The sequence below is a fragment of the Anabrus simplex genome, chromosome 1 (genome assembly GCF_040414725.1).
Source record: "Anabrus simplex isolate iqAnaSimp1 chromosome 1, ASM4041472v1, whole genome shotgun sequence".
NCBI classification, from domain to species: Eukaryota; Metazoa; Arthropoda; class Insecta; order Orthoptera; family Tettigoniidae; genus Anabrus; species Anabrus simplex.
The window spans coordinates 1,556,399,531-1,556,425,762 of NC_090265.1; the positions used below are offsets into that span (position 1 = coordinate 1,556,399,531).

The window sequence follows — 26,232 nt, forward strand, 5'->3', positions numbered from 1 at the left end:
TACAAAAGAGAAATGATAAACCGGATCATCAATAAAGTCAAAAATCAACCTAAAACCAAGTTAACCAGAATCACTAAAAATAAAAAAGAATATGCACTGTTTACTTATAACAATAACCATATACATCCCATAACAAACATCTTCAAAAAACAAGGCCTAAAAATAGCATACAAAACAGCACGCAACAACACCAACATACTATACAATTCCAAATTAGTTAATAACACAAACAAATACAATCATTCAGGAGTCTATCGCCTAAAATGTAACGACTGCCAAGCCAGCTATATAGGACTTACCGGTAGAAGTTTTTTAATACGATATAATGAACATGTAAACGCCGTCAAACACAGACATTTTTCAGCTATGGGTCAGCATATTGACGATCAAAAACATAATTTCACAGACATTAAGAACGACATGCAAATCCTTAACATGAACCCAAAAAGTCCCTTACTCAGTATAATAGAAGAATTTTATATAAATTTAGACAAATATGTGAATCCAAACTCCAACCTAAATGAAAGTATAGACAGAAACAACATTCTTTTTCATGCAGTAATTCCCTTATTAAAAGATTTCTATATCAAAAGAATAAACAAGCAAAAATCGATATGTTCAAATCAACCGCCTCAAAACCCTCTCCCCTCCAACCCCACTCCTATTACTAACACTCCACCTATCCCCCCAAACCTCCCCTCTACCGCCGCTAACTACAATCTCAGAGCTACGCGCACCAGATCCCAACAGGCAGCTACTAAGAACGCACGGCTCCAGCACTTTACGTAAGTAAACGACATACGTTTCACTATCACACTTTCTATCCACAACATTATCACACTTTTATTTCTATTTCCAGACACTCCACCTTGGTTTCTCATAACATACCAGCTTCCAGAACGCACCAAGACACATAACTTTCATCATATTTGACTAATGCCACCAATCTTAAACATCGCGTCTACGGAAGAAAACATGCTCCATTAACATTTTTAATAACTTTAACATCTGTAGCTGCCAATAGATCTTCAGATAAACAACAGCATTACCTAATTTGCAGTGGATCATTATAATACTAATTACCTATACATCTTATATTTTTATGGATCCACTTTGTTGGAACGATATATATACAAATCCATTTATTCCAAATCAGTGTATATGCTGTACTGCACACTAACAGCACCAGTGTAATGAGTTTTTATACTAGACATGTGTGGCATACATACCACTGTTTTTGATTATATGCCCATTTTAACAATATTTTAATATCCACATTAGCATATATTTTTATTCAATTTTAACCTCACACTAAGTTTCAATCAGTATGTAATGACTTTACAAAATGAATTTAGCTTCTAGTATGTACAAAAGCAAGATATTGCACTGATACTTAAATCAAAAATGTTCAAGCCTGTGTTCTATTATATCATTGTGACTAATCAACAGCCAATTCTGTAAATATTTGAACTTGTCACTGTAGAGTTACACAAACATATCTGTGTTCCATACTATATAACTTAAAATTGGATAGTAGTAGCAGTAAGGTAATATGTGTCTCTATGAACAATGCACACTAGTCATGTACTAGACACACCAAACATTAATGATCAGCCTAAACTAGTCTAATTTTTACTATGTGATGTTTTTATGAACAATTTACAATTGTCAACTGAGGATGACCCCATAGGGGTCGAAACTAGTCTTGAATATTTGTAATGTAAAATAAACTCGTATTGATAAGGTGGAGAATTGTATATATATTGTTTTTATGTAAAGTAATATCCATCAATACGGAAATGAAACTTATAAACAACAGTGACCCCAACTTGGCGGGTTCGATCCTGGCTAGTCCGGTAGTATTTGAAGGTGCTAAAATATGTCAGCATCATGTCGGTAGATTTACTGGCACTTAAAAGAACTCCTGTGGGACAAAATTCTGACACCTCGGAGTCTACGAAGATTGTAGAAGAGTAGTTAGTGGGATGTAAAGCAAATAACATTATTATTATTATTATTATTAAAGCATTTGATAGGGTGGATCATGGGAGACTACTGGCAAAAATGAGTGCAATTGGGCTAGACAAAAAAGTGATAATGGGTTGCTATATTTCTAGAAAATAGATCTCAGAGAATTAGAGTAGGCAAAGCTTTATCTGACCCTCTAATAATTAAGAGGGGCGTTCCTCAAGGCAGTATTATTGGACCTTTATGTTTTCTTATGTATATAAATGATTTGAGTAAAGGAGTGGAATCAGAGGTAAGGCTTTTTGCGGATGATGTTATTCTGTATAGAGTAATAAATAAGTTACAAGATTGTGAGCAACTGCAAAATAACCTCGATAATGTTGGGAGATGGACAGTAGGCAATGGTATGATGATAAACAGGGTTAAAAGTCAGGTTGTGAGTTTCACAAATAGGAAAAGGCCTCCGAGTTTTAATTACTGCATTGATGGGGTGAAAGTTCCTTTTGGGGATCATTGTAAGTATCTGGGTGTTAATACAAGGAAAGATCTTTATTGGGGTAATCACATAAATGGGATTGTAAATAAAGGGTACAAATCTCTTCACATAGTTATGAGGGTGTTTAGGGGTTGTAGCAAGGATGTAAAGGAGAGGGCTTATAAGTCTCTGGTAAGACCCTAACTAGAGTATGGTTCCAGTGTATGGGACCCTCACCAGGATTATTTGATTCCAGAACTGGAAAAAATCCAAAGAAAATCATCTCGATTTGTTCTGGGTGATTTCCGACAAAAGAGTAGCATTACAAAAATGTTGCAAAGTTTGGGCTGGGAAGAACTGGGAGAAAGAAGATGAGTTGCTCGACTGAGTGGTATGTTCCGAGCTGTCAGCAGAGAAATGGCGTGGAATGACATCAGTTGACGAATAAGTTCGAGTGGCATCTTTAAAAGTAGGAAAGATCACAATATGATGATAAAGTTGGAATACAAAAGGACAAATTTCAGCAAATATTCCTTTATAGGGAGGGGAGTTAGGGATTGGAATAACTTACCAAGGGAGATGTTCAATAAATTTCCAATGTCATTGAAATCGTTTAAGAAAAGGCTAGGAAAACAACAGATAGGGAATCTGCCACCTGGGCGACTGCTCTAAATGCAGATCAGTATTGATTGATTGATTGATTGATTGATTGATTGATTGATTGATTGATTGATTGATTGATTGATTGATTGATTGTGTTGTAAAATGATTCCCAATGTTAGAAAAGTATTTTGATGGACATAGGATTGTATTGTTTTTTCTAGTTGTAGCCATATATTTGTTTATTTATATATTTACATTGATAATACAGATGTTGATTCCCATAGGGAATCTGTAATATTTGTTCCGAATGAGTAAATTTATAATACCAATATAAATGGTCCGTTATTGGACATTATAAATTTTCCAGCTAACTCATTCCTGGTTGCCAGCGTTTCGCCCTCGTGTGCCAGGCTGGGCTCATCAGTTGGTACCTAGCACACCTACCAAGACGCATGGCTAGTGCATACCGTGGAGGCCACTGCGTAGGCCAATTGTAGCCACCTGCAGTGCCAATGCACTATGAGACACTCTGTCTCACTAATAAAAATTGATGCCTGCTTGGCCATCAGATAATACAGATGTTGATTCCCATAGGAAATCTGTAATATTTGTTCCGAATGAGTAAATTTATAATACCAATATAAATGGTCCGTTATTGGACATTATAAATTTTCCAGCTAACTCATTCCTGGTTGCCAGCGTTTCGCCCTCGTGTGCCAGGCTGGGCTCATCAGTTGGTAAATTCTTTTTAAGTATTGAAAAGGTGGAACAAATAAACTTTCATATTTATTTGACTTTATTGAACATTTCAATACGGACCAAAATATGAGAATCATAACATGCAAGTTTCAGTGTCACACACAGCCTTTAGTGTAGTCTGGCCATGATTTAGCACATCCTTAACATAATTCCCATACACAGTTCGAAAAGTGAACTTATTACTTTGAGGTTGATGACTGTAAGGGTTTGATGACTGTATGAGGAATGGAACATTAGACTGAGTAAAACAGATATTGTAGTCATCAAGTGAGATGGTTGGAACACCCTGCTCTACTACTTCACCTAAGCCAATTGACCACAGTCTTTTCCAGGTCTGTGTTAAGTTATTGTATCTACCTCACTGCTGGAAGTAGCTACATTTACTGTTCCTAATTAGTTGCACGAGTAGAAATGCCAGAAGCCAAGATCTGGCCATGTTTAATAACTTTTTGAGGTTGATTTGTAATTGAAGGTCAATTAACGTGTGGGCTAAATAGTCAGGGAAGTTGATGTGGCTTAGAGCGTTAAGTGGTTAAATCTTCATAGTGATAGAGAGGAATAAATTATTCAATTTTTTTTTATTCATTTAACTCTAATCAAATGTTCATACTGAAGTCGCCCATAACAATGACGTCCTCATAGACCGAGATAAGATTTGTCAGAGCCGCTCCAAAACTAACAATCTGTCTTACATTGGTGGTTTATAAACCATCCCTATTAATATTTTTTTACTGTGGTTGAGTTCTACCATTGCCTATGAGGCCAGGAAAGGAGCCACAGTTTTGATCATAAAACCAGGCTCATCGAGTTCACAATATCGCCACTAGATGGCAGCTAACTGAGATACTGTTGAGTAATTGAACATTAGGAAGGGAAACAAATTTCTGTGTTTTTGTCAATGAAATCTAAGACCAGGAAGGACAAGTTGAGGAATGAAAGAGTCCAAGAGGAGATGGGAATAGGAGACTCCCTACTACAGAGAATTCAGAAAGCAAGACTGAAGTGGTTTGGCCATGCAAGAAGGATGACTGCAAGTAGGACTGCAAGAAAAGAATATGAAACAGAAGGAAAAGGAAAAAGACCAGTGGGCAGCCCCAGAGGAAAATGAACAGATCTGGTGAAGAACGATGTCGAAGAGAGAGGACAAGATTGGGAGAAGATTATAAGAGAACAGCGGTTCATGGACGAAGATGAAAGGGGCTCGTACACCACACCCGGGCAATTGGAAATGGACAACGATGATGATGATGATGATGATGATGGCTACTTCTGTAGTTTTTGGAGATGCCAAGGTGCTGGAATTTTGTTCATTTACGTGCCCATATATCTACCGATACCAGGCTGATAATTTTGAGCATCTTAAAATATGACCGGACTGAGTTATGATCGAAGCAGCCAAGTAGGGCTCAGAAGGCCAACACTACCTCCTCAGTTACTCAGTCCTGCTGTCTAACTAGTTACTGATTTTTACAGACTGATTATTTGTAGCTTGTTCTTTACAGAGCAACCAATAACCAAAGAACTGTCTTCATTGCCAATTTAGTAACAGTAGCTGAGAAGAATACAGACTGTTCACACCAAACAAGTTGGGCATGCAGTTAAGAGTTGCGTAGCTGTGAGCTTGCAATTTGAAAGATTGTGGATTCAAGATGGATTCTCATGGTTTCCCATTTTCAAACCAGGCAAATGCGGGGGCTGTACCTTAATTAAGGTCATGGCACCTACCTTTCCAAACCTAGCCCTTTCCCTTCCTTGAGTCGCCGAAAACCTGTGATGTGTTAGTCCAACGTTAGACCACTAACGAAAGAAAACAGACTGTTCATCATGAACAGAAAAATTGTTGATATCAACTACTAACAGCCTTTCAATGTGACTTGTAACGCAGCACAGCCAAGGAGCATTGCACTATCCAGAAAGGATAATAATAATAATAATAATAATAATAATAATAATAATAATAATAATAATAATAATAATAATGTTATTTGCTTTACGTCCCACAAACTACTTTTACGGTCTTCGGAGACGCCGAGGTGCCGGAATTTAGTCCCGCAGGAGTTCTTTTACGTGCCAGTAAATCTACCGACATGAGGCTGTCGTATTTGAGCACCTTCAAATACCACCGGACTGAGCCAGGATCGAACCTGCCAAGTTGGGGTTAGAAGGCCAGCGCCTTAACCGTCTGAGCCACTCAGCCCGGCACTGAACAAGGATTTAGAACACCGGTGGTCTCTTGTCACAGAATGAATGAAAATTAAATCGGCATTTTGAACTGTGAAAATAGAGATTTACAACTGGAATGCTATTTTTAAAACTCCCTTTTAAAAACTGTGAACTGAGCTGGATAGCTGTAGTCGCTTAAGTGTGGTCAGTATCCAGTATTCGGGAGATAGTGGGCTCGTACCCCACTGTCGGCAGCCCTGAAGGTGGTTTTCCGTGGTTTCTCATTTTCACACTAGGCAAATGCTGGGGGTGTACCTTAATTAAGGCCACGGGTGCTTTCCAACCACTCCTAGCCTTTTCCAGTCCCACAGTCGCCATAAGACCTATCTGTGTCGGTGGGACGTAAAGCAACTTTTAAAAAAAAAACGTGAATTCTCTTAAACTTCTGCTAAGCCATCGCGAAACACGGTTGCAGATTCAATGTAGCCCGGCTAGGACGATGCTACAACGTGTTTTACAAGGTTGCCAAGGCTATCTTTACAAGACCAGGCCAGCGAAAAGACCGTTAGTCTGGATTGGTGAGGTCTGGTTAGTAACCGTTGTGCTTGGGGGGGGGGGGCAAAGAGAGTCTGAGTCTGAGGGGCGTAAGCTTCCAGGTTAACAAGCCTCTAGCATCAACTCTAGAGTCTTACTAAATTGTGACAAAAATAAGGTTATGGGTGCATGTCACGACAATTTCACATTACGCGGTATATAATTTTCGACAAGGGTGGCAGCCTTGGGGGCACACATGATGCACAATCTATTGCAAACAACAGAAAATAGTCTTCATGACAGCTGACCTGGCTGACCAAAGTTGGCAAATAGAAACATGTTCACAAATCTGAGATTTATAGTGCCTCCGTTTTCATTCTTCTCCTTGTTTCCGAATTCGGCCACCTATGGACTGCATTGAACCAAAGGCTTTCTCTTCTTCTTCTTCTTCTTCTTCTTCTTCTTCTTCTTCTTCTTCTTCTTCTTCTTCTTCTTCTTCTTCTTCTTCTTCTTCTTCTCCTCCTCCTTCTTCTTCGTATTCTTCTTCTTCCAGAACCTCTTCAGCCTTTCACTTCTAATCTTCCTTTCTTTCTCAGATATGACCAATTTGGATCTACATTTTGGTGGTTTCTCCTGGAATGTTTTGATGCTGTACACTCAGCTTCTAAATTCTTTTCTGCTGTGAATCATATCCATTGTAAGTCCACTTTCTATTGCATCTCTTTTTACCTCTTCTACCCACTTCGTCAAAGCTTTTAGCCCAGTGATGTACTTGAATATTTTCTTAGTTAGCCGTTTCTCATCCATTCTTCCTAGATGCCCATAGAATGTATGGTGACAGTGATTTTTCAGTGTATTTGTAGAGATCATCATTTTTTCTATTCCTCCACTCTCCATCAGCATTTTCCTGTGGTCCTAAAATTTTCCTTAAGATTCTCCTCTCTTCGGGGTTTTTTTTTTTTTTTTTTTTTTTTTTCCGAGATCTTGAAGCTTACTCTTTTTATTCATTGTTAGGCTCATGAAGCGTAGAGACCACTGTGCTGTAGTGTCTAAGTTTTGCTTTTGTTCTTCTATAGAAGTAAGTGGCAAGCATAAAGGACGGATATCTCCTCTACGCTACTCCGGTATCGTTTCACGTCTTTTTTATTATATTTTTCACCCGGTGAACTCGACAAGATACTGCCAAATTATAACTGAAAATCCTTGAGGACACATTTGCATGTAAATTACTAATTCCTTTGTTCCTAATTTAAAGTTTTGTACTTCTAGAAACATCATCTCTAATAGTCATTTTTTATGAAACAAATGTATGATATATACTAAGCATTATTGCCAATTAGCCCAACTGTAGAAATTTAAGATATAGTGGCAGTGTAATTTATGTCAATTTTATTATTTTACAGATCAAATGTGAGAAAAATACCACATAGATCAACTTAGAAATACTGCGATGTATCTGATACGAGTACAGATTTCAACAGATTTTGGGCCGATGACCTTCGATGTTAGGCCCCTTAAAACAACAAGCAAAGCAACAAATTTCAACAAGCTGCCGGGAGCAATCACCAAGTTGGAGAAGAATAGCATGCCCCTGGTGGAGTAATTTAGGTTTGTGGAAGAAGTCGGGCGAAGTTTTGTCCGAACCACTGGGAAGGCAGCCGCTGTCAGCGAAATAAAACCAGATGAAGTGACTTCACTGAAGTTTTGTCCAATCACTTCCTGTGAAGTTGAGAGATCCTTTTCTCAGTACAAAAACATTATGCATGAGAGGAGAACAAGTTTGTTACCGGAAAACATTGAAACGTTGCTTGTAAATTCCTTTTATAGTAATTGAGTGTGTTATTAAATTATAAGTAATTTTTTTCATGCCTATTTCACACGTTAGTGCCTATTTAAATGCCTATTTTGACTAATTTAAGAGCCTATATGCCTGCCTATTTTAACTGTTTTTAGTGCCTATAATTCTCATGTCTACTTATATCTCAAAACTGAAGGTAACAGACGTGAACATTGGTATTTGGAATCTCCTTTAAACATAAAGAAACATGCCTTCTTTTTCTTTGAGGGGGGGGAGGGGCGTATATCAACTTAACGGTGGTGGGGAGAAAAAGGAGTTAAAACCAATTTATATTACTGTTCATAAGTTACTTCATTCTGATCATAAACTGATCATTTTTAATCTTTTCTGGGTTCGTTTTCAAGAGCCATCTTTTCCTTTGGAGAACTTAAAGTTAGACTACAGTAGATTCTCCTGGAATGAAAATAAAAATTTAAACACATTTGAAATAAACGATAGGAATGATGTTGACCGTGCAATTGTTCACCTCTATAATAAGGTCAATAATGCACAGAAGTATATAATTTTCGCCTACTCTAATTTTCCGAGTTCTGTTTTCTAGAAATATATCCACCCATTCAGTCACTTTTGTGTAGTCCAATTGCACCCATTTTGGCCAGTAGTCTCCTATGATCCACCCTATCCAATTCCTTTCACGGGTCAATTGTGATTCAGTCCATTTGACTTCCTGAATCCAAGATACCTGCTATATCTTGCTGGAATCCTACAAGTTGTTACGAGCTCAATTTCGCTTACCTTATGCATGCTTCTCCGCTCCGATTTAGTGCACACTATATTGCGCTGTTCCATGAACCTTCAGCTTACAAGGCTGTCTCACCACTACTTTGTCTGTTACCCCTCCACGCGCAATCACCATGACGTCACCTGGTTCCAGTGTTTTCTCGAGCTCGCTTCGCTCCGTGTATATATACTCGCCGCTTTCTCTTGTCTGGCGATCAGGTGTGATTGCTATGTTGTAATCGGCAGTGGGAGCTTGAGCAGTGCACCGGCTGGACCGAGTGCATTTCGATTTTACTTTATTCTTCATTACGTACTGGGTGAGCAGACTTTTATTATTATTATTGCCATCCATTTAATTTCGCCCTCTCATTCACCATATGGGCTTGGCTAATGCTTGGATTTTGAACTATAGTCCCTTCAGGACTCTACGAAATTTCGCTGTGCCAAACTGTTGACTTTAGACTTGGTGATGGAAATGTGAAGGAGGAAGTGTGCTGGACTAGCGATACTATGGTGACCTTCAAGTTTTGAACTGTTGTACAGGAACTTTTTTCTTCTCGTTTGAAGTGGACTTCATAGCCTGATCATTTCCCTTTCCTTGCTTGGATTTCCTTTCCCGTTTTTTCCTTCCATTCTCCTTTTCGTTTACCATTCATATTTTTTCGTAATATACCAATAAAATTTTAGTAGCTTGGTGCTCTGCCAAATTCGCACTTCGTCTGTTGTGTATGTTTCGAAAGTTCTAGTGCCTACTTGTCTAAAAAAAAAAAATGTGTCTTAGTTTTTAGGGGGATATCCTGTTGTTTTATTACGTGCCATTTCGAGCACTGGAAAGTTCCTTTTAACTTGTATTATCTTACTTGTTCCTTTTTTCATAATTTCCTGCTGCTTTTTGTGCGGCATTCATGTGAACATTGTCATATTGGAACTTGAATGTAATTAAGATATTAACTTATTCCTATAGCCCTTATCTCGTACTTGGGCACGCCAAAGGTTTATTGTGGTTTGTGTGATTACCCCTTTTGATACCTGTATGAACCAAAATAAGACCTGTCAATAACTTGTACGATTCCCTTTTTCTATGGTGTATCAAATGGTCTAAATTCTTACTCTCTATTGTGGAAACAATTGTTATTTCTTTGAAGTTGTTTCAATATATATGTTCATTTTTTTCAAAACCTGTGCTTGTGGGAGTTTTCATTTTGGTGTTCTCTTTTGCCTTTCTTCATATGTACCTACCGCGGTAATTCCTCTTGGGAAAAGAGGCCATAATTGTAATCGCCACATGACTTGGGACGTGATCACCACTGTCTGTGGTTATTCGAGGCATGACGTTTGAATAGTGCTATTACCCCACTCTACACGTTTCCCTGCGCTCTGCTCTGCTAAGTCCTCTGTGCGGTGCACCAGCACGTATTACTTGGAGTCTTTCGGTTCCTTTATATCAAACTTTCGTTGGTTTTTGCTTAGCGATTGCTGCAAGCACTTGAAAATACATATCATGTTTAAATGTGTCAATACACACCGTAGCACATGGTAGCAGAGTACTTCCTATTTTGACTGCCCTCATTCTCTTGTGTGCTTTCATTCATGGCTTGCTTTTCCGATAACTTCCCTTTAGGGGACGACTCTTCAGTACTATCTTCTCCGCTACCACCAAATTTATCATTACCCAACCCTTCTGTACCGAATTTAATTTCCTTTTCTTCTGCTCCGTCTTCTCCTTCCCTATACCCGTCTTCCTCAAACCATACACCTGATTTTCAATCTGATGATACTAAACCTTCCGTTTTACTACATCACATGGCCCCGCCACCCCCTCCTTATTCTCGACCCCCAGTACCTACTACCCCCTCTGTTGATAGTGCACTTAATGTACAAATCATTACGCAGTCGTTATTACAAGTTCCCCAATTATTAGCAACAGATCCCCGAAATCTTACCATTTGGCTGTTTTCGGTTCGTAAGTTCTTAAATATAAAAGTTGCCTCTTTTCCCCAATTAATTGGTCTCCTGTCCACCAAAACTACGGGTTTTTTCTCCACCTTTTGGTTGGATAATATGTCAAATTTTACAAATTGGTATGAATTGAGACATGCGATACACAATTATTTCTTACCCCTAGAAGTCCGTTACAAACTAAGTACCGAGTTCATCAGACGCCACCAGCTACCCAACGAACCTGCGCACGACTATTTGGACTCTATCATCACTTATAGTGATGTTTTGAATGTTTCATATAATACTTCCGAACTGATATCTATTATTCAGTTTTATGCCGCCCCATCATTCCGCATGCTTTTTAATGTTCTTGCCCCCCCCGTTTCCCTTTTTCAACTCTACAATCTTGCTCAACAACATACCATACATTCTTTAGGGGATCGTTCCTACTACGCTTCCGTCTCTCCCCCACCGATTACTGCTTCTCCCTTACGTTCTTCTTTGTCTGCAGTACCTCCCCTTAGTGTCCGTCCTCCCATAACCTGTTATCGCTGTAAATTACCGGGCCACATTGCCCGTCAATGTACTAACTTGCCTTCGGGAAACGCCCTTCACCCGCGTCCTTAGGCAGTAGGTGTTCACATAGGGAAAATCTGCCTCATTCCTCCCAGCTTACCTCCGTATCCGCATCTTCCCAATCCCTTCATAATTCTATTTCTCTTTCACCCCCGAGTTGTCATGTTTTGCTCATGGTTAATAACCTTCCTTCTGTTGCGCTCCTCGATTCTGGGGCGGCAGTGTCACTCATTAGTTCCCGATTTTACAGCGATTTACTTCACAATAATCCCCATTTGAAATATCTTCCATCTCCCCTTCGATGTCTTTCAGTTTCTAATCAACCCTTGCAAATTTTGGGTAGTATCTTGTTACATATTAAACTACAGCCCCTTTCTTGGCCTTTCACCTTTCAGACTGTTGAGAACTTGTCATTCCCGGTTATCTTAGGCTATGATTTTTTTTCGCATACTGGTCTTCTTCTTGATTCCGCCCAGTCTAAAGTTTTTTTTTCCTTTTCGGACAAGTTTGTTCCGTTGATTAACATCTCTGATTTTCCTTTTCGTTCACATTCTCTACTTCCTGCTATTAACTCTATTCATTCCGACCAGGTTCAAGCTTTGCTCACTGAGTTCTCTGACGTTATTACCCCTAATTTGGGTACGGTTAAGAATTTTTTTGCACATATTGATCTAGTGGATTCTACTCCTGTCCGTTCTTCTCCTTATTTCCTTAGCCCTCCTCGGATGAACACTTTAAATCAATTGATTCAGACAATGCTTAAAGACAATACCATTATTCCATCATCTTCCGATTATGCCTCACCTGCCTTTGTGCTCGCCAAGCCTGATGGTTCTGCGAGATTTATTGTGGATTACAGGAAGCTCAATGAGAAAATCGTCTATGACGCCTATCCGATGCCTAAATTAAATTCGGCATTCCAACATTTTTCCGGTTCCAAATTTTTCTCAATTTTCGACCTCAATTCTGCTTACAATCAACTTCCCTTAGATGACCTCAGTTCTCGGTATACGGCATTCATTACTCCTACTGGGCTCTATCAATTTAAAAAAGTTCCCTTTGGCCTTAATCTAGGCTCCCAAATAATGCAGCGTTTTGTGGACTCCCTTTTTGCTGACATTAAGTATAAGTATCTTTTTCCTTTTGTTGATGATATCTTAGTTTTTCTCCTGATTTTGAATCCCATTTGTCTCATGTACGCGAAGTCCTTACTCGTCTTCGCAATGTCGGTCTCACCGTTAATCCCTCTAAAGTTTTGATCGCCCAAACCTCGATTAAATTTCTTGGCCACATATTGAGTTCTGATGGCATTGCTGTTGATCCTGACCGTGTCTCCGCCATTAATAAGATACCCCCTCCTACTAACTTGAAACATTTACGATCCTTTTTGGGAATGGTCGGCTTCTATGCCAAATACATCCCTAATTTTTCATCTATTGCTGATCCATTGAATAAACTCAAAAGGAAAGGGGTGAAATTCCACTGGTCCCCTCAGCAACAAATGGCCTTTGATCTTCTTAAATCGAAACTATCTCATGCTCCCCTCTTACAAATTCCGGATTTTAATCTTACCTTTGAATTATCTACTGATGCCTGAGACATTGCCATTGGTGCTGTCCTTCAACAAACTGTTAATGACCGTACGCTTCCTGTTGCCTATTTTAGCCGCCTGTTATCCCCTGTTGAACAAAAGTATTCTACTTACGAAAAGGAAGCCCTGGCTCTTATTCTCTCAATAGAACACTTTTCTGAATATCTCGACCATCGCGAATTTATTGTCAGCACTGATAACCAGGCTCTTTCTTGGCTCCTACATAATGCCCCAAAAATTGGTCGTACTGGTCGTTGGTTACTCCGCCTGTCTCGTTTCAAATTCTCTTTAAAATTCGTTTCCGGTTATAATAATTCTGTCGCCGATGCTCTTTCCCGTCTCTTTGATGACCAAGAGCTTCAACCTTCCGAACTTGATTCCCTTCCCATTAACTCTGTTATTTCCGTCTCTTCTTTAACTAACTTTCCCCTCTCTTTTCAATCTTGCTTGCACCATCAACAGCTTGACCCGTACTGTCAACAAATTTCTCAAGAAATTACTTCTCCTGATTATTCTGGCCCATTTCGGGTCCACCACCAACTCTTTCTTTTTAAACCTACTCCTAAGGCTACTCCTCGCTTGGTTCTTCCTTCCACTCTCCGATCTATGGTATTTCAATATTTTCATGATTCGCCTATCGGCGGCCACCTTGGGAGAGCTAAGACCTACGCTCGTCTTGCCTCCCAATTTTTTTGGCCGCAAATGCGTAAAGACATTTTTTCGTGGGTTCGATCTTGCCCTTCTTGTCAGAAACATAAACCGTTAAATCACCTTCCTTACGGCTCCTATGCCGCCTCTCCTGCTACTTACTCGTCTGAAAAGTATTACATTGACATTGTTGGGCCTATTGTTAAATCCTCTAAGTCCAATTCATACATTTTTACTCTGTTAGATGGGTTTTCTAAATTTCTTATTGTTCGTCCTTTGAGAAATATCTCTTCACAAATTGTTATCAATCTTTTGTTCAATCACATTTTTCCTATCACTGGTCTCCCTAAAGTTCTCATTTCTGATAATGCTTCGATTTTCACCTCTAGACAGTTCTATAATTTTTGTTTTTCTCTTGGCATAAAAAAAGTTTGTACTTCCCCCTATCATCCTCAGGCAAATACCGTCGAACGCTACCACCGTAACCTTAAAACATTTCTATCTATTTTTCACTCCCATAACCAGAAATCATGGGACACCGAACTTCCTTCTTTTGTTCTAGCCCTCAACTCCACCATTAATTCTTCTACTGGTTGTACTCCGGCTAAACTCTTTCTCGGCCGTGAGTTGAATACCCCCCTTGCCCTTACGTGGGATCTCCCCTCGCTTTTGGATGCCCCCTCCGATCGTCTTAATCACTCCCAATTGTATTCCGCTTATCAAAAGCTCCTTCAGGCCAGCAAAGTTCATAAAACTCTGTGTAATTCTCGTGTCTTACCTTCTAAATTTAAATTGTTTGATTTAGTTCTTCTTAAAAATCACCCCCTTAGCTCTACACCTCAGAATATTTCTGCTAAACTCTCCCCTCGTTGGCTGGGTCCCTTTCGTATTCTTTCTTTTCCCTCGCCTAATACCGCTCAGCTTCAGTCTGTGGAATCCCCTACTGATCTCCGAAAGGCTCATTTCTCTCGACTAAAGCCGTTCCATACCTAATCCCTATGTTCCCTCTTTTTTTTCTGTGGGGCGGGAGAGGGGTATTGATCAGTTCTGTTATCCTTTTTGTATCTTCTTGGTTCTACGATATTATTTTGCTGTCCATTACTCTCCTTCCTTCATATTTCTTGATTTATTTTTTTTCCCCCTTTGTCTCTGCTCACCCAGCTCTTCTCCCACTGCCTAAATTTTCATGCCTGATCCTCCCCCTCTTATAACTAAGTTTTGTTATCCCTTTGGGGTATATTATTGATAAATATTGTAATTTTCTACTGTAAAATTGTCATGCAGAGCACTAGATAATTTTGTTTTATCATTAAAATCATCCTGTTCGTTCCCTTGCCCTCTCCTTCCCCCCCGTCCTTTTCCCCCTTATTCTTCTCTTATTTTCTCTTGTTACTTATTCTCTTTATTTTTTCTTTCCTATTATGCTGCATCATCCTGCCTGTCCCTGAGATGGCGCTTCCTTCGGACTTCGTGGGACCTGCCGCTTCTACTGTCTTCATCTTTTCGTCAGTTCAGCTTCTTCGCCTGTCGTCGTTCCTACCTAGTTGGATCTCCGCCACTCTTCATCTTCGTCCGCATCGCTTTGGATCACCTGTACTGCTTTCACCACCTTCTGCTCTCATCATGCCGTCTCGTCGACTTTGGACACCAATCCTTCGGATTTCTTCTGGTGGTGGGAGTATGTTACGAGCTCAATTTCGCTTACCTTATGCATGCTTCTCCGCTCCGATTTAGTGCACACTATATTGCGCTGTTCCATGAACCTTCAGCTTACAAGGCTGTCTCACCACTACTTTGTCTGTTACCCCTCCACGCGCAATCACCGTGACGTCACCTGGTTCCAGTGTTTTCTCGAGCTCGCTTCGCTCCGTGTATATATACTCGCCGCTTTCTCTTGTCCGGCGATCAGGTGTGATTGCTATGTTGTAATCGGCAGTGGGAGCTTGAGCAGTGCACCGGCTGGACCGAGTGCATTTCGATTTTACTTTATTCTTCATTACGTACTGGGTGAGCAGACTTTTATTATTATTATTGCCATCCATTTAATTTCGCCCTCTCATTCACCATATGGGCTTGGCTAATGCTTGGATTTCTAACTATAGTCCCTTCAGGACTCTACGAAATTTCGCTGTGCCAAACTGTTGACTTTAGACTTGGTGATGGAAATGTGAAGGAGGAAGTGTGCTGGACTAGCGATACTATGGTGACCTTCAAGTTTTGAACTGTTGTACAGGAACTTTTTTCTTCTCGTTTGAAGTGGACTTCATAGCCTGATCATTTCCCTTTCCTTGCTTGGATTTCCTTTCCCGTTTTTTCCTTCCATTCTCCTTTTCGTTTACCATTCATATTTTCTCGTAATATACCAATAAAATTTTAGTAGCTTGGTGCTCTGCCAAATTCGCACTTCGTCTGTTGTGTACGTTTCGAAAGTTCTAGTGCCTACTTGTCTAAAAAAAAAAAAGTGTGTCTTAGTTTTTAGGGGGATATCCTGTTGTTTTATTACGTGCCATTTCGAGCACTGGAAAGTTCCTTTTAACTTGTACTATCTTACTTGTTCCTTTTTTCATAATTTCCTGCTGCTTTTTGTGCGGCATTCATGTGAACATTGTCATATTGGAACTTGAATGTAATTAAGATATTAACTTATTCCTATAGCCCTTATCTCGTACTTGGGCACGCCAAAGGTTTATTGTGGTTTGTGTGATTACCCCTTTTGATACCTGTATGAACCAAAATAAGACCTGTCAATAACTTGTACGATTCCCTTTTTCTATGGTGTATCAAATGGTCTAAATTCTTACTCTCTATTGTGGAAACAATTGTTATTTCTTTGAAGTTGTTTCAATATATATGTTCATTTTTTTCAAAACCTGTGCTTGTGGGAGTTTTCATTTTGGTGTTCTCTTTTGCCTTTCTTCATATGTACCTACCGCGGTAATTCCTCTTGGGAAAAGGGCCATAATTGTAATCGCCACATGACTTGGGACGTGATCACCACTGTCTGTGGTTATTCGAGGCATGACGTTTGAATAGTGCTATTACCCCACTCTACACGTTTCCCTGCGCTCTGCTCTGCTAAGTCCTCTGTGCGGTGCACCAGCACGTATTACTTGGAGTCTTTCGGTTCCTTTATATCGAACTTTCGTTGGTTTTTGCTTAGCGATTGCTGATGTGTCAATACACACCGTAGCAAAGTTGAGCTTTAGTAGAATAACCTTTCCTGAACCCAAACTGCCCGCTATTGAACCAGTTATTAATTTTGCAGGCATGTCTAATATATTCAGAAAGAATGCTTTCCCAAAGCTTACATGCAATGCAAGTCAAACTGACTGGCCTGTAATTTTCAGGTTTATGTCCATCACCCTTTCCTTTATACACAAGGGCTAAAATAGCAACTCTCCATCCAGTTGGTATAGCTTCTTCATGCAAATAATAATCAAATAGGCACTTCAGATATGGTATTATATCCCATTGTCTTCAGTATATCCCCAGAAATCTTATCAATTCCTCCCCAGAAACCTTATCAATTCCAGCCACTTTTCTAGTTTTCAACTTTTGTATCTTATTGTAAATGTTGTTGTTACCATAGGTTAATTTTATTACTTTAGTATCAGTCACCTCCTCTATCTGGACATTATCCTTGTTACCAACAGTCTTTACATATTGCTGACTGAATAGTCCTGCCTTTTGAAGATCCTCGCGTACACACTCCCCTTGATCATTATTGATTCCTGGAATGTCCTTCTTGAAACCAATTTCTGCCTTAAAGTACCATGGAAAACAGTCTTGAGGACTGCCGACAGTGGGGTTCAAACCCACTATCTCCCCAATATTGGATACTGGCCGCACTTAAGCGAATGCAGCTATCGAGCTTGGTGAGTGTGTGGTCTAAAGTAACCTTGAGATATTTTGAGGTCTCACAATGTGCTGGCTTGATCCCTCCCCATGTGATGTTCAGGTATCTGAGCAGCCTGTTTACTCTTCAAATGGAAAAACACAAGTTTGAATTTTTGTGCGATTTGGCTTCAATTGATTATTCCTGTAATATGTGGTAAGATCTTTCAAAGCGCTAGTTAAAATCACTTCAATCTCTTCAAAACTGTCAGGCTGAGCAGTGAGAGGAAGGCTGTCAGCATAGATGAAGCTCTGAGTTCCTTTGGGTAATGGTTGATCATTTGTGTAGATGTTAAAAAGGGCTGGGTCAAGTACACTACCTTGAGGTTGTTTCTGCATTCTCCATCTGCTTCTCATTCCCTGGAATTCTGCACAGAACTTTCTGTTTTGTAGAATGTTTATGATCATGCAGGTAAGTTGATAGTCATGTTTGATTAAATAGAGTTTTACCACAAGGAGATTATGTTTGACAGTGTCATAGGCTGCCAAGAAATCGATAAAATATGCACCTGTTATTGTCCCTCTTTGAAAATGATCTTCGATTTGTTGAGTTAATTTGAGGACCTGTGATGTGCAATTCTTCCCTTCCCTGAAACCAGCTTGTTGAGGAATGAGATAAGGTTCAATGTCGTCCATCGGTCTTCAAAGGATGAGTCTTTCAAGCAGCTTATAGAAATGACGTAGTAATGAAATGGGTCTGTAACGTATTGGGTCATTCTGGTTTTTACCAGGCTTAAGGATGGCAATAACCATAGTTTTCCTCCAGACTTTTGGTATCTTGAGTGACTGGACACAGCTGTTCATTAATTGCAGAACTTAAAGCTTCATAGTAGGATCAATGTGTCCTTCTCAGTCCTAGCCCTTACCTGTTCCACTGTTGCCGTAAGACCTGTCCGTGTCGGTGCAACGTAAAGCCAATAGAAAGAAAAAAAATAGACCACACACTTTGTTATAGAAAACATTGAACACCAAGAACAAAGTGGCTGCCAGAAATAATGTGGTACGGAAGCTGACTGGAACAACCGGGGCAGCACAGCCAGGCACAGTGAGAACCTCAGCACTAGCATTATGTTACTCAGCAGCAGAGTATGCTTGCCCAGTATGGTACAGACCTTGCCATACCAAAGAAGCAGACGCGGCAATCAATGAAAAGTGTCGCACCATCACAGGCTGTCTATACCGCGAGAAAAATTGTACTATCTTGCTGGCATCGCACCTCCTGATATCCAGTAGCAGCCCGTAAGGAGAAGACAATGGAAAACACCTCGTGAAGAATTACTTGCAAGACATATGGAATACAGGACGACTTGGAGATCTCCAAATAGGCTGCGCTCAAGTGTTATTAGGTGCAAGACCAATCTGTACAAGTGGGGATATTCGGTGGATTCTGTTTGTGTGGCTGTGGTGAAATGTAGACTACGGCCCATCTACTAGAATGTCATCTCTGTCCTGCCATATGTACTGAGAAAAAGCTGCTTGAAGTGACAAGGAACGCATTCGACATTGCTAATATTTGGTGCATCACAATATGAACCTTTGGTGCACAGTTCATTTTTACCTCTTTTCTATAGACACATATGTAACTCTGCTTCTGACACAATATAAATAAATTTATAAAATAGCTACTGATAATCGTTACACTATAAATTGCATAGACAAAATGAACGACAAAATAAAAAATAAGCCACAAACAATATTTATAATATATATTTATAATATTTATCAAATAACTAATATCTTCAAAAAACACAACTATGAAATAGCATTCCAAACAAGTAACACCAATGATCAAATATTATACAATTATTATTATTATTATTATTATTATTATTATTATTATTATTATTATTATTATTTATTTATGTATTTATTTATTCGTGTCAGAAGCATACATAATCATACAGTTAAAAATAAAGTAATAATTAAACTATTTACAAAAATTAACAGACAAAGGAAATTGACCAAATTTACTGTACATCTAGATGGTGTTTTTCCAAAACTGAGCCACATCTAGGTCGTTGTCATCAGCAAGCATCAAATCTTGCTCTGAGCATGAAAATGGGCAGAGAGGACATATATGACTCACTGTTTGTGGCAAAGTTAGGGGCCCCTGGCTCTTTCTTACACTTAACCACTTCATGTATATAAATGAGTACTAATTTATAAGTCTTCAAGACTCAACAAGTATATACTTCTCCAGCCTAAAAGAAGACCCCTTACGCTGATTTTATTCATTAACTTGTTGGAAATTTGAACCCAACATGAATGAACATTTTAGCCCATCATCATAATCACCATATATATATTTTAATTGTCCTGTCAATTCTTGTTAAATCTTTTAGCTGAAGATGTTCCATAATTGGAACGAAACATGTTCTATTTATTATCACGCTTAGAGATTAAGCTGGATTATGTCATGTAAACAATAAACTAGCTATAAGAAATTTTACAAGTATTGGAAGGTGGGAATCTCCTTATAACATAACCTTAGTTACTTCTCTATTCTCTGCTAACTAGTCTCATTAATGCCCTCAAAGGTGCACGCACTCCACCTACAACCTCACCTCTTGCAGGATTCTTCGACATGGACATTAATATAGATGAAAATTCATGATATTTACCCTTCAATGGTATTTAATGACATCCATCCATTTTTTTAACCATATGCATAGGTAACATTTATGATATCAATAAATACCCTCATCCTTTATCCAGTTCATTATATACTATGTAACTTTATAAAAATTAAACTTGATGTATCATTCAGTTGAGAATATAAATAATGCAAATGAAATGTAACTTATGTTAACCTCCAAAATCTATTAACTTACCGGCATCTGATGTAAACAGAATGTCTTCTTTGCCAAGATCGTCATCACTTTCAATAATATCAGGATCGTAATGACGACGGAGATCATCGGTGCTACCATTGGATAGGATTGTACTGGTGGAGTTGATGCTGACAGGTGTGGCTAAATTGTGTAATGGTGAAGTGGCAATATTGCGATAGTATCCACCAGGGTCTGCTGGTGGTAGTGTTGGCACAACCTGTTGCACAGGAAGAACAACAGTCTGTGGAGGAGTCCGTCTGTGAGTATGAAGTACAGAAGGCTGCAAAGTTCCAACACCTCGCCAGTTGTTGTTACCTACTATGTGTGTTGGAGGAGTATCTTCTAAGCCCTCCAATTCATCCCACCAAGGTGGCTGCAGGAGTCGCAAGTCAGCACGTTTAACATGATGCTCTTCATTTTGCTGGTCAGTATTGATAAGTTTCACCACAAACTGTAATGGTGAACTAAGAATCTTATCAACGAATCCTTCAAAGAATACTGGAGCTAGAGCTTGATGGTTAGAGCCAGTAATTCGCACACACACACGAGCTCCCAGGGTCACTTGCCCAGCTGATGGACTAGCATCACCTATCACATCATATTTCCCAGAACCCAAAACATCTCTGTAAAGTGTCCTCTCACCTTCACAGTAATCAAATTCCACCCACACATCACCCGTATTAACAGCACGTCTAATAACTCCAGGAAGATAAACCTTATCTTTCTTAGCCAACACTCTGTGGTCTCTCCACTCACCAAGATCAATTCCAGATGTATTTTTCCGCGGTAATAAACCACTATCCAACACGGACAGACAACTATTCCCACTATCAGGATGAAGCACCCCCCCGTTCCCTTCAAGTGGTGGTCCACTACGATCCTCAATCACAATATCCACAATGGTATTAACCGTTGAATGGTTCAGCTGCTTGGGTGCTGTCTGAGTCACATACGAATAGTCCACAGCTATAGACTGTGGAGGCATCACAACCACACTTTGTGAAGTTGAACTGTTACTGTTTTGGAATGGATGTTCAACTGTTGCAGTCTTCTCAATTTCTTCCAAATCTGATGGGTTGAACTTGCGCTTTTTTGGCAACATCCGCACATTATTCACAGTGCAGTTCTTGTCTGAGTCACTGTTCATATGGGGTAGTTTTTCATGCATGCTGCTGTAAGTAGAACTGCTCATACTGATGACTCTGTTTATTATTTATGCTGAGTCCCTCAAAGACTACAGCACACTGCTGCAGAACAACACAACCTGAAATAAATTATTTTTATTAATTAGTAATATATTTTACACAGTTTTGAAGATTGTGTTAAATTATCAGTGCATTACATCTAGGTCCGAACAGAGCTCTTAAATACAATAAATCTAATTCTGAACTAATTCTTATATCATTCAAGGGAATTACCCAACTTTGGGTAAAAACTTTACTAAGTAAATTTCTCTCAATACATCTACTGTATGTACAAATGTTAAATATCAAGTTGTTATCATCGTTTAAAATCTCAGAGGCAAAGATCATTATACTAGTGTATGTTCTGTAATGTGCAGTGTGCAATGACGATGGTAATGACACAGGGAGAGGGTAAAACCTGGTGTCTTCATTAGCAAACACGACACATTTAAAATTTAAAAAATTTAAATCAAGTTGGGAAATAATAAAAGTGGTTTGCATTCAGATCTGAGACTATTTTTAACAAAGTGTTTCATCCTCTACTTTTAACCCAAATGTTTTTCATAGTTTGAGTAGCTATCCTTCATTAACAGCTGAATATTGAAATAACGCACTACTGGTTTCTGGTGGCAATGGGATGGGATAAAACAAGGACTGGGAAGGTGGCTGCCTAGACCTTATTTAAAGTACAGAACCAGCATTTACTTGGTATAAACATTGGAAACTAGAAATAATCACACTCTAGCCTGTCAATGAAAGGGTTTGAACGCCAACATCTCCTAACTGCAAACTTATACCTACACCACCCATTTGTATAAATAACTGTAAAATATGAAACAGACTGGAATTTTGTTAATTCAACTGAATAATTTATTGTCTTACAAACTGCTTTCATACAATGCATGAAGTGACACTTTCCACCAGTAGGCATACTATGAATTTTATTTTGTCAGAGTGTGTAGCAAATTACCACCGGGTCTAATTTTCCATTGAGCCGACTAGAAAGCCAAGAATAACAGTCGAGAGGATTCATTGTGCTGACCACACGACACCTTGTAATCTGCAGGCCTTTGGGCTGAGCAGCGTTCATTTGGTAGGCCATGGCCCTTCGGGTCTGATTTTCCATTGTAGTTCAGTATACATTGAAACTGAAAGAACAGTACACAAGGCAGTCTACACATATACTTAAACATCCTCCATAACCTGAAAAACAGTGACTCAAGTTATCAATAGTATTACAGTATACTTGAGTCCAGAGAGAAGCAAGCAAGCCTGTCATTTTACACAATTGTTGATACAATCACAGCCACAAGACCTCAAATTTGGTGCAGTAATATGAACTGCTTCTTATTGTCCATATGGACAGTTTGGGAACTTCAAGATTAAAAGAAAATGAACATATCCTTACAAAATTATAAAATCTACTATGTATATTTTTTTCTTTTTTGTCCTAAATTTCCATATGCCAAAAGAACTCCAGGAAAAATATAACATTTCAAAATAATAAATAATAACATTAGAATATTACAAAGCTGAGACTGAATTACATAGTTCAGCAGAAATCTATTCAACTATAGGAAGAATGAATTTACGGTAATTTTTGAATATAGTAATTAAGACAGTAACAAACTGAAAATAGTACCATGTATTAAAATAAATTCACTAAAATTAATACAAATTTATGTAGTAGTATATCATCATCAACAGTTTTATGGTCTCAGCTACCATGTGTAGGCATTTCAATGCCTTTTAGGCTTCCTGTCAGTCAATTTTGATGCTCCATTTTATTATGCCAGATAGCAGAGAATTCAAAACTCTTTTAGGCAAACTATTATAAATTTAAAATAATAATTTATGTTGTTAAGTGAACACTGAATGTGTCACCAGAGATCTTTCACATTCCGATTGCATGCGACAGAGTGCTGAATGGACTTTTTCTTTCATGCACTTTAGAAATCTAAGTACCTCTGTCAGGTTTGACTCCATGATCTTGAGATTCAGGGGCTGACAGTCTACCACTGATCTACAGATAGGATTAATTTTGTAGTGTAAAAGGAAAAAGAAAATAAATTTATATATATATAATGCGAAAGAGTAATGCAAAATTGGCCTTCTGACTTCAACTCGGCAGGTTCGATCCTGGCTCAGTCCAGTGGTATTTGAAGGTACGTACATCATTGCCATGTTGTGATGTTTGGAACATCACAGCATGTACAAAATTATCGAACTGTGTAATTAATTGGAAAGATGTACATCTTTAATTAGTGGTAGGACATTTTTAATTATTATATATATAGGGTTTTTAGTCATCCATTTCACATTATCATATCATCTCTTCGTATCACGGCAATAATGTATTCTGAATGAACGACTTCTTGCGTAAGGTATTACAACATCACTCGTATTAATAGTTTGCAGTAAATTTCCAGTAGCCGAGGTCAGGTGACCAGACTCGCCATGCAAATTTTCGTCCATTACCAGGGAAAAGACATCAACAAGCTTGCAGAGTCCTTACCCCTTCCATACTTTGAAGAGACAGTTAAAGCCTTCTTAACACCTACTTTTTGAAGTTCGCTACACGACACTTTGTTTGCCCGGGAAAGTTCAACCTACGTGAATGGACGTTATGGAACAAGATGATGGATGTACAACGATGGATAGGAGAAGGGATAGTACTTTTTTTTTTTTTGCTAGTTCCTTTACGTCGCACCGACACAGGTCTTATGGCGACGATGGGACAGGCAAGGGCTAGGAGTGGGAAGGAAGTGGCCATGGCCTTAATTAAGGTACAGCCCCAGCATTTGCCTGGTGTGAAAATGGGAAAACTACGGAAAACCATTTTCAGGGCTGCCGACAGTGGGGTTCAAACCTACTATCTCCCGAATACTGGATACTGGCCGCATTTAAGTGACTGCAGCTATCGAACTTGGTGAGGGATAGTACAATAGATCTTACTGGAACATGTGATATGGTACATGGAGGGAGATTTTGGAGCCTATATACATCCACGACAAGAGCTGGAGAGGGCAATTCTATCGGGCAATTCTAATCTATTCTATCATTACATCGGAGGAGGGCTGTATGTCTTGACATCGGAGAAGTTCTTAACTGCTGAAGGTCTTAGTTTATTTCACATCGGAGTAGAGCACTACTCAAAATTACTCTCATTGAGACCTAGTTAAGAGTTAAAGTCAATGAAAGACCCTGTTTTGACTGGTATAGGGCAGGAGAAATTTTGTTCTGTATTTAGTTATGCTACAATTCTGTAATACGGAAGAATACAAGTGTATTCTCTCCATGAACGTAACCCAAGGTGGTTTTGCTATTAAAATTAGGACTCATTACAACTTTATGCAAGGAGTACTGTAGGAAGTGTTAAAGTCATTGTTCGATTGTGAGCCATGCACGAATCAGAAATAGGACTGGTACCTACAACGAGAGATGACGATGCCAGCACGAAACGTCCATCAAACATCAGCTGCTACATAGATCGTGTCCAGATAACAGAGTCTACAAATGGTGAGCTAATGGCATGAATTACTACAAGTCTCCACGCAACGGTTCAGTTTATTAAATTTTATTTCATTCAATCTTTCTTTTGCTTCCGTTAAGTTCAGAGTTCGTAAATACGCCGTAAGGTTTTTATCCTAATAAATAGGTAATTTAACTGGTTATTGCAGATATTCTTATTAATGACCCTTAATATCCCAGTTAGTGTGTGTTTAATGGTTAGTGCTCCGTCACCCCACCTCTGGTAGTATTTAGAGTCTCATTAATAATAATTATCATCATCATCATCATCATTAATTATCAACTATCGTCTTCAAGACGTATGTTTGAAGGCTGGCACGCATGGGATACTGCTTATGGAGAAGTATATGAGCAAGTATGTATTTATATTAAAATTAAGGTGACCCGGCACGTCACATATTGTCGCACATCTGTGGGCAAGAATGGGTATGTCACAGTGTCGGTAGATTTACTGGCACATGAAAGAACTCCTGCAGGACTAAATTCCGGCACCTCATCTCCGAAAACCGTAAAAAGTAGTTAGTGGGACGTAAAGCCAATAACATTATTATTTTTAATAAGACTTTTATTTGTCTAAAATAGTTATTTATTCACAAAATACGGTGCTCGAAGCGCTGCACTTGTAATCCCCAGTATATTGCACTGAATGTTCTCTTCCACTCATTATTCAATCAAGATCAAGGTTCAAACCGGTGTTGTATTTGTATTCCTCCGGAAAAGAAACCATCAGGCACACCGAAAGCATCGAATATCTCCCTACAGATAAGACGGCTTCAAGTTCTTCAGTGACAAATCATGTGAACGAGCAAGTGATTGTTAATTAGAATGAAAATAATTTTGTTTATGGATACTTGACTGCATACAACTAACCTCAAAAGCTTAGCTCTTAGTGTGAATTTTGTTCCACAGGAGTTATTTGCACCCAGTCCCCAACAGGCCTTCGGTAGTCAGGAGGT

General features: G+C 39.0%; 1 protein-coding gene across 1 annotated transcript in view; it reads right to left on the minus strand.

Moving 5' to 3' along the window:
* Nucleotides 1-26,232, minus strand: part of cic (Putative transcription factor capicua) — a 519,891-nt gene that overhangs the window by 456,338 nt on the left and 37,321 nt on the right. The window contains exon 3 of the mRNA XM_067138869.2: nt 20,562-21,825. Within this exon, the coding sequence (XP_066994970.2) occupies nt 20,562-21,753 (1,192 nt within the window). The 5' untranslated portion in view covers nt 21,754-21,825. The remainder of the gene's footprint in view (nt 1-20,561; nt 21,826-26,232) is intronic.